The 13,560-nt window shown below is 38.6% G+C and overlaps 1 protein-coding gene across 1 annotated transcript in view; it reads right to left on the bottom strand.

The window, feature by feature from the left end:
• CAMKMT (calmodulin-lysine N-methyltransferase) overlaps positions 1-13,560 on the bottom strand; it is a 430,251-nt gene that overhangs the window by 23,014 nt on the left and 393,677 nt on the right. The window contains exon 8 of the mRNA XM_007459962.1: positions 147-221. Within this exon, the coding sequence (XP_007460024.1) occupies positions 147-221 (75 nt within the window). The remainder of the gene's footprint in view (positions 1-146; positions 222-13,560) is intronic.

Here is a 13,560-nt window from a genome sequence, read left to right as displayed (position 1 = left end):
TGGAGATGAATGTTAATTTGTTGAGGTTAAGGCAGCTTTGTGCCTCATTTGTTGACTTTGCTTTGCCGTCAGCAAAGCAGCACAGCCCAATTACTCCAGCAAAGCTATTTTTTCTAACAGGAGTTTTATGATTTTTATGTACTTACCAGTCAGCACACATAACAATGTCAAAATGTCCTTCCAGTTGAGAGACATCTGTCTCATTATCCCATCGTAAAACGCTTGAGAAGAAAAAGAATTTAAAAATTATACTTAGGGTTTTTTTTTTAACTTTTGATTTTGAGCTATTAACATTATTTTTTTGTGGCACTTGAAATTATTTAAAAGGTATATACAAATTATTTCAAAAGGCATAATAAAAAAAACTAGGGATGTAACTGTCTGTTCCATATTTTATTTAGTCTTCAGATCTAGAAGAGGAAGAATTCTCTATTCAAATACAATAGTTAAGCTTTTGCTAGTTCTTATAGGTTTGTGTAGACAAACTAGGGAAAAATATCTTGACCACAGTCATTAGAATGAGCCTAGACTCTTAACATCAATGAAGTATATACTAAAATCAAAGTATTCCCCATCTACTGGAATACAACCTTATAAAAACAAATGATGTGAAGCTTAGTGCCTGGCATGCCGGTTGCATTTCTTATTAATGTGATGAGTACTTTGGCAAGATGGAAGAAAAGAATACCAACTTTCATTTGGTTGTTGTGAGTTTTCAGGCACATTTTAAAATTCACCTGTCCTGATACTTAGTCTCCAAAAGAGGATCAGGTTTTAAACCTCATATTAATAACAATAATTAATAACATGTATTTGAAAATTCTAGTTATGCTTATGATGCCAACCAGGGATTTTAAGTTACTGTCAATGAATAACTGTGATAATTAGCATTTTACCATATTAAAGTATTTTAATGACTCCTCTCCCCACCACATCAACTGGGATTTGCAGTATTACTTTTCAAAGTAAAATTCTGCTCCTATTATCTATTTTGATTATTATTTAAAACTAAACTGAGTGAGCATAGCTTACTCTGTCCAGCTTTATTTGCTTATCTTGGTGGGTTCTTTATTTCTTCTATATCTTCTCTGGGTGAAAAGTCGTATGTTTGAATATAAAAATAAGTCCCAAAGTTCTTTTCATATACATTAATATATATCCATGCTAGTGACTTGCTTAAGGTAGAAAAGATTAAACACATCACCACAAAAATACCTATACAGACTGAACATCAGTTGTTTATTCACTCATTCGACTCATCCTTAGTGAGTACCTACTATGTGTCAGGCCCTGTGATGTACCACAGGCCATGCTTCACAGAGGCAGCCTGGCCTACATAAAGCCATAATTCTGACGCCATGCCCTATGTGTTATGTAAGCATATAGACTCAGAACTCCAGGGAGGGCTTCCAGAACAAGTGGATGACTTCTCTGTTCACAGGTCCAGTGAAACATGGATGCGCTTTATAAATTAAATGTAGCGTTGTTGTACTTTCCCAGGCCTATTGGAGAGCCAAGAAATGGAGGAAACCAGGAAACCCCTAAGAGATTAATGCTGCTTTGTCTTTGGATTGATTCCTCAAATACTCCATGCACCTGGGGAGAGTGGGAAACAAACAACACCAACTTTTCTGGAAATGCCAAGGCTTCCAGTGCAGCTGGGACTCAGGCTCAGTGAGAGAGCAGGCCTGTTCAGCCCTCATCAGAGACCTAAGAGTCTTAGAGAGTTTCCACATGAACAAGATGGTTTAAAATACAGATCTATGCTAGACCTTTTCAGATCATAAAAGTAACGTCTCCATTGCACAGATTTTGGGAAGAAAAGTATTAAAACTATTCATCATTTTACCATTCAACCATTATTTAGAAGAGGTTTCTAATACATGTGTAATGACTAAAGCACAAGAACAGAAAGTGCAGGAAATCCTGTGGTGATATTGGATATTGGATTCCTGAGGTGCTTCAGCCTCTCGGTTCAACAAAGGCCAACTGGAAAGATGGGTCTAGACAGCAATGGGTTGTGGGTTAGCACAGCAGATGTAACAAGTCATGATTTTAAAAGAAATGGAAATGCTCACCTTAGCCACATGGACCACAACACATTCCCAAAAGGCATTTTTCCCCAGTTTTTATGAGGCTTACGGCTATGCTGTCCCCATAACTGTAAGCAGGTGACAAAGACAGAGGGGTGTATGGACAGAGTCTAGCTTTGGCATGACAGACATACCTAAGTTCAAATACTGGTTCCTTCCCTTACTAGCTATGTGAACTTGGGCAATTATTTCACCTCTCTGAGTCTGTTGTCTCATCTGTAAAATGGAGATAGCAACGGCCACCTTCGTGAACAATCTAAGGGCACCATTCACACTGTACTCTGAGTTCTGTTGTTCACATGGCAAACAATGAGAATAGTGCCCCCAGAGTGGTGGAATCAGGTGGCTTCTGTCTCGGAAGGCTAGAGATAACGGTGACTTCAATATTCAAGAAACTATAGTCCTTCCAACTCCTCTCCTCTGATGGTCTTGCCCTCCACCCTCCTCAGACACTCACGTGACAGTCATGCACGCTAGAGCAGTGCTTCAGTTGTAGGGCAGGACCAGATTTTTTGTTGTTGTTTATAGCCAATCTGTTGCAGACCATTACTTTTGTAAAATACAAAAACAAATGAATAGACAAATGAGAGTTAAAAAGCAAAGACATTCTGTATACAAGTCCACTTATCATAGGCTTGGATGTCACAATAGTGTTTCTAAACATTTCCTTCAATTTCTGAACTTACCTCATTGCAGCTCAGTAACGTACAGTTCACAAACTGGTACCAGTCCATGGCCTCTTCATTAAGTAGCCCTGCTCTCAGTCCTCGTCTTTACCAATAACTGCAACCCTGACCCACTCTCTGACAGCCCCTCTATCTTTCACAGCTCACCCCTTATAGAAGGGGTTCTCATTCCAAGCATTATTCCATCCTACTGGCCTACAATCTGCTGATCCTGTCATCACGTCACTGTTCCTCTTCCCTAACATTTGTCTTCCCTCCTTGTCCATTGTAGGTCCCATAGCCAACCATCTGAACTATTCCCTCGCATACACCCTTCACTCCCTCGTCCCTTTCTCATGTCCTCATATTTGTTAAATCCAGCTCTCCGCCTGCTCCAAGACTGCATGTGTGCACCTGAATGTGGCTGGAGAAGGCACACAAGCATCCTGACTGGCTTTGCTTAAAATGCATGACCATGAACCACAGGTGGATTCTTGATGTCTGGCAGTTATTCTTTCATTTCCCTTGTCCATTTACTCTTCTGGTCTCCTAGCTCATTATTTTGTACCACCTGCACTCCTTTCAAAATTCTAACACTTCCTCCCTCAGCCTTACTTTCAAGCCGATGACCTTGCTTCCTACTTTACTGTCAAAACTGCAGTAATCAGATGAGAACTTCCACAAACTCCCACCACCACACTTACACTCCTAACAGCATCTGTACCTACATACTGTTTCCTGCCTATTATCATGGACGAATTAGTCACTCCTATCTAAAGTCAGTACCTCCTCTTATACACGGGAGCCATCCCCTTTTGTCTGTTCTACGGCACAGTTCTAGCAATTGTTCCTTCTCTAGCCTATATTATCAGTTCTTTCCTCTCTACTGGATTATTTCCATCAGTATTCAAACATTCAAGCAGCTATTTTTCCCTCTTAAAATATCCTCTCTTTGCTCTATCCTCCCTTCTGGTTATTGCCCCATTTCCTTATTCCTCCTCTGTAGCAAAACTCCATGAAAAAGTTGTTTAAAATCTGTTTTCAAATTCTCTCCTCCCAATCAGGCTTTTGTCCCCACTGTTCCACCAAAAATGCTCTTGTCAAACTTTCCAAAGGTCTCCACATTGCTAAATTCAGCTCAGTTTTTAGTCTTCATCTTATCTGACCTACCAGCCTGCACTTCTCCCATGAGCTCCAGATTCATATATCCAACTTTTTATTTTAATATTTCCACTTGGATGTCTAATAGACATCTCAAACTTAATATCTCTAATATTGAATTCCTCATCATCTTTCCCCAAATTCATATCAATAACTGTTTTTCTCATCTTGTTAAATCTTTCCAGGTGCTCAGACCAAAAACCTTGACTATATCCTTGACTCCTAATTTTTTTTTACACCCCACATTGAATATGCCAGGAAATGCAGTTAGTTCTACTTTTGAAATATGTCAAAATCCATCTTTTCTCTATCTCCAGTGCTCCCACCCTGGTCTAAAATACCATCATCTCTCATCTGAATTATTGTATAGTCTCCTAATTGGTCTGCCTGCTTATAACCCTACAATTTCTGCTCAAGGGAGCAGCCAGAGTGATCCTTCTAAAATGGACATCAAATCGTGAGCCTTCTCTATTTACTACCTTGTAATGGCTCCTCTCTTCACTCAGAGTAAAAGTCAAAGTCTTTACAATGACCTATAAGACACTGTGCAATCCAGTTACCATTCTGACCTCATCTCCCATTCCTCTCCCCCTTGCTCTCGTAACACTGATCTCCTTATGATTTCTTGAATACACCAGTCATACACTTCTGCTTTAGGGCCTTTAAATTGGCCACTTACTCTGTGTGAATGCTCTTCTTCCAGATACCCCTATGGCTTGTTCCCTTACCTCCTTCAAGTGTGCTTGAGTGCCTTACCTTCTCAGAGCTGCCTACCCTGGCCATTCTACTTAAAACTGCAATCATTCATTTCCACTCCAGTACTCCTGAACCCCCTTAACCTGCTCTTTATTTTTCTATAGCAATTATTACTATTTAATATGCCATATAAATAAATTATTAATTTTTAAAATTCTCTTTCTCCAGTAGAAGCACACTAGGGATGGAGATTTCTAAAATCTGTTTTGTACCATGATGTATTTCCACTGCCTAGAACAGTCCCTGTCACATAATAGCTGCTCAATAAATATATCATTTGAATGAATTGTGTATGGATATACTTAGCAGAGAGCCTGGCACACAGAAGGCACTAAAGAAACAGGTCCCTACATTAAGTTGTTCTCTGAATAGAATGTGTAGATTAGGTAGATATGAAGGCCAAAGATGTTTAATAAGATGATAAAAAAAATAATAATAAAATTTAAAAAAGAAAAGATTTCTTTTTTCAAACATGCTTATTAGAGTATAATTGCTTTATAATGGTGTGTTAGTTTCTGCTGCATAACAAAGTGAATCAGCTATACGTATACATATATCCCCATATCCTCTCCCTCTTGTGTCTCCCTCCCCCCCTCCCTCTCCCACCCCTCTAGGTGGTCACAAAGCACCGAGCTGATCTCCCTGTGCTATGTGGCTGCTTCCCACTAGCTATCTATTTTACATTTGGTAGTGTATATATGTCCATGCCACTCTCTCACTTCTTCTAGCTTAACCTACCCCCTCCCTGTGTCCTCAAGTCCGTTCACTATGTCTGCGTCTTTATTCCTGTCCTGCCCCTAAGTTCTTCAGAACCTTTTCTTTTTTTTTTAAGATTCCATACATATGTGTTAGCATACAGTATTTGTTTTTCTCTTTCTGACTTACTTCACTCTGTATGACAGACTCTAGGTCCATCCACCTCACTACAAATAACTCAATTTCGTTTCCCTTTACGGCTGAGTAATATTCCATTGTATATATGTGCCACATCTTCTTTATCCATTCATCTGTCGATGGACACTTAGGTTGCTTCCATGTCCTGGCTATTGTAAATAAAGCTGCAATGAACATTGCAGTACATGCATCTTTTTGAATTATGGTTTTCTCAGGATATATGCTCAGTAGTGGGACTGCTGTGTTGTATGGTAGTTCTATATTGAGTTTTTAAGGAAAAACTCCATACTGTTCTCCATAGTGGCTGTATCAATTTACATTCCCACCAACAGTGCAAGAGGGTTCCCTTTTCTCCACACCCTCTCCAGCATTTATTGTTTGTAGATTTTTTGATGATGGCTATTCTGACCGGTGTGAGGTGATACCTCATTGTAGTATTGATTTGCATTTCTCTAATAATTAGTGATGTTGAGCATCCTTTCATGTGTTTGTTGGCAATCTGTATATCTTCTTTGGAGAACTGTCTCTTTAGGTCTTCCACCCATTTTTTGATTGGGTTGTTTGTTTTTTTGATATTGAACTGTATGAGTTGCTTTTCTATTTTGGAGATTAATCCTTTGTCAGTTGCTTCGTTTGTAAATATTTTCTCCCATTCTGAGGGTTTTCTTTTCGTCTTGTTTATGGTATGGTATCCTTTTCGGTGCAAAAGCTTTTAAGTTTCATTAGGTCCCATTTGTTTATTTTTGTTTTTAAATCCATTTCTCTAGGATGTGGGTCAAAAAGGATCTTGCTATGATTTATGTCATAGAGTGTTCTGCCTATGTTTCCCTCTAAGAGTTTGGTAGTGTTTGGCATTACATTTAGGTCTTTAATCCATTTTGAGTTTATTTTTGTGTATGGTGTTAGGGAGTGTCTAATTTCATTCTTCTACGTGTAGCTGTCCAGTTTTCTGAGCACCACTTATTGAAGAGGCTGTCTTTTCTCCATTGTATATTCTTGCCTCCTTTATCAAAGATAAGGTGACCTTATGTGCATGGGTTTATCTCTGGGCTTTCTATCCTGTTCCATTGATCTATATTTGTTTTTGTGCCAGTACCATACTGTCTTGATTACTGTAGTTTTGCAGTATAATCTGAAATCACAGAGCCTGATTCCTCCAGCTCTGGTTTTCTTTCTCAAGATTGGTTTGGCTATTTGGGGTCTTTTGTGTTTCTATATAAATTGTGAAATTTTTGGTTCTAGTTCTGTGAAAAATGCCATTAGTAGTTTGATAGGGATTGCACTGAATGTGTAGATTGCTTTGGGTAGTATAGTCATTTTCACAATGTTGATTCTTCCAATCCAAGAACATGGTATATCTCTCCATCTGTTGGTATCATCTTTAATTTCTTTCATCAGTGTCTTATAGTTTTCTGCATACAGGTCTTTTCTCTCCTTAGGTAGGTTTATTCCTAGGTATTTTATTCTTTTTGTTGCAGTGGTAAATGGAAGTGTTTCCTTAATTTCTCTTTCAGATTTTTCATCATTAGTGTATAGGGATGCAAGAAATTTCTGTGCATTAATTTTGTATCCTGCAACTTTACCAAATTCGTTGATTAGCTCTAGTAGTTTTCTGGTAGCCTCTTTAGGATTCTCTATGTACAGTATCATGTCATCTGCAAACAGTGACAGTTTTACTTCTTCTTTTCCGATTTGGATTCCTTTTATTTCTTTTTCTTCTGTGATTGCTGTGGCTAAAACTTCCAAAACTATGTTGAATAATAGTGGTGAAAGTGAGCAACCTTGTCTTGTTCCTGATCTTAGTGGAAATGCTTTCAGTTTTTCACCATTGAGAATGATGTTGGCTGTGGGTTTGTCATATATGGCCTTTATTGTGTTGAGGTAAGTTCCCTCTATGTCTACTTTCTGGAGGGTTTTTTATCATAAATGGGTGTTGATTTTGTCAAAAGCTTCTTCTGCATCTACTGAGACGATCATATGATTTTTCTCCCTCAGTTTGTTAATATGGTTTATCACATTGATTGATTTGTGTATATTGAAGAATCCTTGCATTCCTGGGATAAACCCCACTTGATCATTGTGTATGATCCTTTTAATGTGCTGTTGGATTCTGTTTGCTAGTATTTTGTTGAGGACTTTTGCATCTATGTTCATCAGTGATATTGGCCTGTAGTTTTCTTTCTTTGTGACATCCTTGTCTGGTTTTGGTATCAGGGTGATGGTGGCCTCGTAGAATGGGTTTGGGCGTGTTCCTCCCTCTGCTATATTTTGGAAGAGTTTGAGAAGGATAGGTGTTAGCTCTTCTCTAAATGTTTGATAGAATTCGCCTGTGAAGCCATCTGGTCCTGGGCTTTTGTTTGTTGGAAGATTTTTAATCACAGTTTCAATTTCAGTGCTTGTGATTGGTCTGTTCATATTTTCTATTTCTTCCTGATTCAGTCTCGGAAGGTTGTGCTTTTCTAAGAATCTGTCCATTTCTTCCAGGTTGTCCATTTTATTGGCATTTAGTTGCTTGTAGTAATCTCTCAGGATCCTTTGTATTTCTGCAGTGCCAGTTGTTACTTCTCCTTTTTCATTTCTAATTCTATTGATTTGAGTCTTCTCCCTTTTTTTCTTGATGAGTCTGGCTAATGGTTTATCAATTTTGTTTATCTTTCCAAAGAACCAGCTTTTAGTTTTATTGATCTTTGCTATGGTTTCCTTCATTTCTTTTTTCATTTATTCCTGATCTGATCTTTATGCTTTCTTTCCTTCTGCTAACTTTGGAGTTTTTTGTTCTTCTTTCTCTAATTGCTTTAAGTGTAAGGTTAGGTTGTTTATTTGAGATTTTTCTTGTTTCTTGAGGTAGGATCGTATTGCCATAAACTTCTCTCTTAGAACTGCTTTTGCTGCATCCCATATGTTTTGGGTCATCGTGTTTTCATTGTCATTTGTTTCAGGTATTTTTTTTATATCCTCTTTGATTTCTTCATCGATCTCTTGGTTATTTAATAGTGCATTGTTTAGCCTCCATGTGTCTGTATTTTTTACAGCTTTTTTCCTGTAATTGATATCTAGTCTCACAGCATTGTAGTCAGAAAAGATACTTGATATGATTTCAATTTTCTTAAATTTACCAAGGCTTGATTTGTGACCCAAGATATGATCTATCCTGGAGAATGTTCCATGAGCACTTGAGAAGAAAGTGTATTCTGTTGTTTTTGGATTGTCCTATAAATATCAATGAAGTCCATCTTGTTTAATGTATCATTTAAAGCTTGTGTTTCCTTATTTATTTTCATTTTGGATGATCTGTCCATTGGTGAAAGTGGGGTGTTAAAGTCCTCTACTATTATTGTGTTGCTGTTGATTTCCCCTTTTATGACTGTTTACATTTCCTTTATGTATTGTGGTGCTCCTCTTTTGGGTGTGTAAATACTTACAATTGTTATATTTTCTTCTTGGATTGATCCCTTGATCATTATGTAGTGTCCTTCTTTGCCTCTTTGCCTCTTATTTTAAACGCTATTTTGTCTGATATGAGAATTGCTACTCCAGCTTTCCTTTGATTTCCAGTTGCATGAGATATCTTTTTCCATCCCCTTACTTTCTGTCTGTATGTGTCCCTAGGTCTGAAGTGGGTGTCTTGTAGACAGCATATATATGGGTCTTGTTTTTGTATCCATTCAGCCAGTCTATGTCTTTTGGTTGGAGCATTTAATCCATTTACATTTAAGGTAATTACTGATATGTTCCTATTACCATTTAATTAATTGTTTTGGGTTTATTATTATAGGTCTTTTCCTTCTCTTGTGTTTCCTGCCTAGAGAAGTCCCTTTAGCATTTGTTGTAAAGCTGGTTTGGTGGTGCTGAATTCTCTTAGATTTTGCTTGACTGTAAAGGTTTTAATTTCTCCATCGAATCTGAATGGGATCCTTGCTGGGTAGAGTAATCTGGGTTGTAGGTTTTTCCCTTTCATCACTTTACTTATTTATTTTTTATTAATTTATTTTACTTATTTATTTTTGGCTGTGTTGGGTCTTCATTGCTGTGCGTGGGCTTTATCTAGTTGCAGAGATCAGGGGCTACTCTTCTTTGCAGTGTGTGGCTTTCTCATTGCGGTGGCTCCTCTTGTTGTGGAGCACGGGTTCTAGTTGTGTGAGCTTCAGTAGTTGCTAGTTGTGTGGGCTTCAGTAGTTGTGGCATGTGGGCTCAGTAGTTGTGGCTCGTGGGCTCTAGAGTGCAGACTCAGTAGTTGCGGTGCACGGGCTTAGTTGCTCCGAGCATGTGGGATCTTCCTGGACCATGGCTTTAACCTGTGTCCCCTGCATTCGCAGGCGGATTCTTAACCACTGTGCCACCAGGGAAGCCCCTCTTTCATCACTTTAAATAAGTCCTGACACTCCCTTCTGGCTTGCAGAGTTTCTGCTGAAAGATCAGCTGTTAACCTCATGGGGATTCCTTTGTATGTTATTTGTTGCTTTTCCCTTGCTGCTTTTAATATTTTTTCTTTGTATTTAATTTTTGATAGTTTGATTAATATGTGTCTTCGTGTGTTTCTCCTCGGATTCATCCTGAATGGGACTCTCTGCACTTCCTGGAATTGATTATTTCCTTTCCCGCATTAGGGAAGTTTTCAACTATAATCTGTTCAAATATTTTCTCAGTCCCTTTCTTTTTCTCTTCTTCTTCCGGGACCCCTATAATTCGAATGTTGGTGTGTTTAATGTTGTCCCAGAGGTCTCTGAGATTTTCCTCAATTCTTTTCATTCTTTTTCCTTTATTCTGCTCTGCGGTAGTTACTTCCACTATTTTATCTTCCAGTTCACTTATTCTTTCTTCTGCCTCAGTTATTCTGCTATTGACTCCTTCTAGAGAATTTTTAATTTCATTTATTGTGTTGTTCATCATTGTTGGTTTGCTCTTTAGTTCTTCTAGGTCCTTGTTAAACGTTTCTTGTATTTTCTCCATTCTATTTCCAAGATTTTGGACATCTTTACTATCATTACTCTGAATTCTTTTTCAGGTAGACTGCCTATTTCCTCTTCATTTGTTTGGTCTGGTGGGTTTTTACCTTGCTCCTTCATCTGCTGTGTATTTCTCTGTCTTCCCATTTTGCTTAACTTACTGTGTTTGGGGTCTCCTTTTCACAGCCTGCAGGTTTGTAGTTCCCGTCGTTTTTGGTGTCTGCCCCCAGTGGGTAAGGTTGGTTCAGTGGCTTGTGTAGGCTTCCTGGTGGAGGGGACTGGTGCCTGTGTTCTGGTGGGTGGTGCTGGATCTTGTCTTTCTGGTGGGCAGGACCGCATCTGGTGGTGTGTTTTGGGGTGTCTGTGGACTTATGATTTTAGAAAGCCTCTCTGCTAATGGGTGGGGTTGTGTTCCTGTCTTACTAGTTGTTTGGCATGGGGTGTCCAGCACTGAAGCTTGCTGGTGGTTGAGTGGAGCTGGGTCTTAGAGTTGAGACAGAGATCTCTGGGAGAGCTTTCGCCGATTGATATTATGTGGTTCCAGGAGGTCTCTGGTGGCCCAGTGTCCTGAACTCGGCTCTCCCACCTCAGAGGCTCAGGTTTGACACCCATCCAGAGCACCAAGACCCTGACAGCCACACGGAGGTTCCGAATTCAAAGTCCCCATCACCTTCCTAAACCCTCTCCAAGCAATTCTGGAGCTAAGAGACTGTGCCCCAGCATCACGCAACACGCATGCACACAGGCCGAAAAGATTTCTTAGATATGACACAAGATGCATGATCCATAAAAGGACACATTGGCAAACTGGACTTCATTAAAATTAAAGATTTCTGCACTTTGAACGATGTTAGGAGGAGAATGCAAAGACAAGCCACAGGTTGGGAGAAAATATCATATATCTTTGCAAATCATATATCTGATAGAGAGCTTATATCCAGAACATATAAAGAACTCTGAGTATGTTAATAATAAGAAAATAAGAGACCCAATTTTTAAAAAAATGGGTAAGTCATTTGAATAGATTCATCACCAAAGAAGATACAAAAGTGGCAAAAAAGCACGTGAAAAGGTATCCAACATCATTAGTCATTAGGGAAATTCAAATGAAAACCCCAATGAGATACCTCTATACACCTGTTAGAAAGGCTATAATTTAAAAGACTGACCACATTGAGAGTTGAAGAGAATGTGGAGAAATGGAACTCTCTGATACCACTGAGGGGAAAATAAAATACAACCACTTTTGAAAGCCGTTTGGCAGCTTCCTTTAAAAGTTAAATATATGCCTCTATATGATCTAGCTGTTCCACTCCTAGATATTTACCCTAGAGAAGTTAAAGTATATACCCATGCAAAGCACATATCCATCTACACAAATGTTCATAACAGCTTTACTTGTAACAGCCCCAAACTGGCAAGAATCCAAAGTTCATCAATGGGCTAAAGGATAAAAAAATTGAGGTTTAGCCATACAATGGGAGACTACTCAGGAAAAAAAAGGAAAGAACTATTGATACATGCAATAACATAGGTGATGTTAAAATAATTTTACTGACTGAAGGAACACTGAAAAAAAAAGCACATACTGAATGATTTCATTTTTTTAAAACTCTAGAAAATATAAACTAATATAGAGTAAGGGAAAGCAAATCAGTGGTTTCCTAGAAAGGGAGGAAACTTCAAGGGTCAGAAAGGAGGGACTACCCAGGGTCAAGAGGACACTTTGGGGCAAGGGGTGATAGACATGTTTAGCATTTCAATTATGGTGATGGTTTCTAGGGTGTACACAAATTTCAAAACTTATAAAATTATAATACAGTTTATTGGATACCAATTTCACCATAACCAAAAATTAAAAAGAAAATGCTTTCTGAAAGACAGCAGGGTATATACATACATATAACTAGGTCCCTTGCCCTATATGAGCTTTAAAATCTAAGGCATAACATTCATATATAAAGGCATGTAAAGGATGGTTTGACCAAACACCCAAATCATGTCAACGTCTTACTTGTAATTATATTGACACTAAAGTAAAATGTATGCCTCCATTTTACTTCATAACGTCAAAATCTTATTTCTGTTCGAAGTGCATTACAAAGCAAAGTACCATTCTACAGATAGAAATATAAAACCAATAATCATTGTAGGACTCCTCATGCTTTAAATATCTTAATAGCCATAGGCATGTCAAACCTGGTAAGTTTAACAGGTATAGTACAGTAGAATGAATACTGGGCTTTGCAGCTAGAAAGCTCTGAGTTCAAATCTCAGCTCCACCACTTAGAAGCCAGTGAAGCTGAGAGATGCCCTCAAGTATAAAAAAGAGACAGTAATGGTTGCATTGCACAATGATAATGAACTGAATAAGACAGGCTATATAAAAGTGTATTATAGTTGCTCAATAAATATTAGTTTCCCTTCCCTTACTCTTGCACTAACTTAGTCTTTTCATTCTGGCTTTGAGGCTGGAGTTTCAACCTGAAACACAAAGCCAAGTCAATTTCTGACAGGACTCCTACCTTGTGATTTAAAATTCACACTGAAAAAAATTTCTCAGCAGATGACCTTATTGAGAGCCTGGGATTATCTGATATCATCTTTTTCTTCTTCTTCATCTTTTCTCTTTTAAGTAGGGTCACTCATCCTGTCAAAGAGAACCACCTCCCAATCTATGGGCAGGTTAAAACCACTCCTTCCTCTTTCCTCTAAATCAGTGACTTTCAAACTTGAGAATGCATCAGAATCCTCGGAAAGTTTGTTAAAACACAGATTGCTGGGTTTTAATCCCAGAGTTTCTGATTCAGTATGTCTGGAGTGAGACAAACTGAGATGCCTGCGAATCTGCATTTCTAACAAATTTCCGAGTGACGCCGATGCTACTGGTCTGGAGGCCCTACTTTGAGAAGCACTGCTCTAGGTCCTTGCTCCATCAAATACTGGCCCCCATCATACTTATTTCTTCTTCCTCAGCTGTATCGGCATGCCTGCCAACATGCCCAACTCCTCCTGCAACTCTGCTTCCCTCTAGTCCACATCCTA

The sequence above is a fragment of the Lipotes vexillifer genome, unplaced genomic scaffold (genome assembly GCF_000442215.2).
Source record: "Lipotes vexillifer unplaced genomic scaffold, Lipotes_vexillifer_v1.1 scaffold666, whole genome shotgun sequence".
In the NCBI taxonomy this organism is placed as follows: Eukaryota; Metazoa; Chordata; class Mammalia; order Artiodactyla; family Lipotidae; genus Lipotes; species Lipotes vexillifer.
The sequence above is the reverse complement of the archived record's forward strand: the minus strand, read 5'-3'. Positions and strand labels throughout refer to the sequence as shown.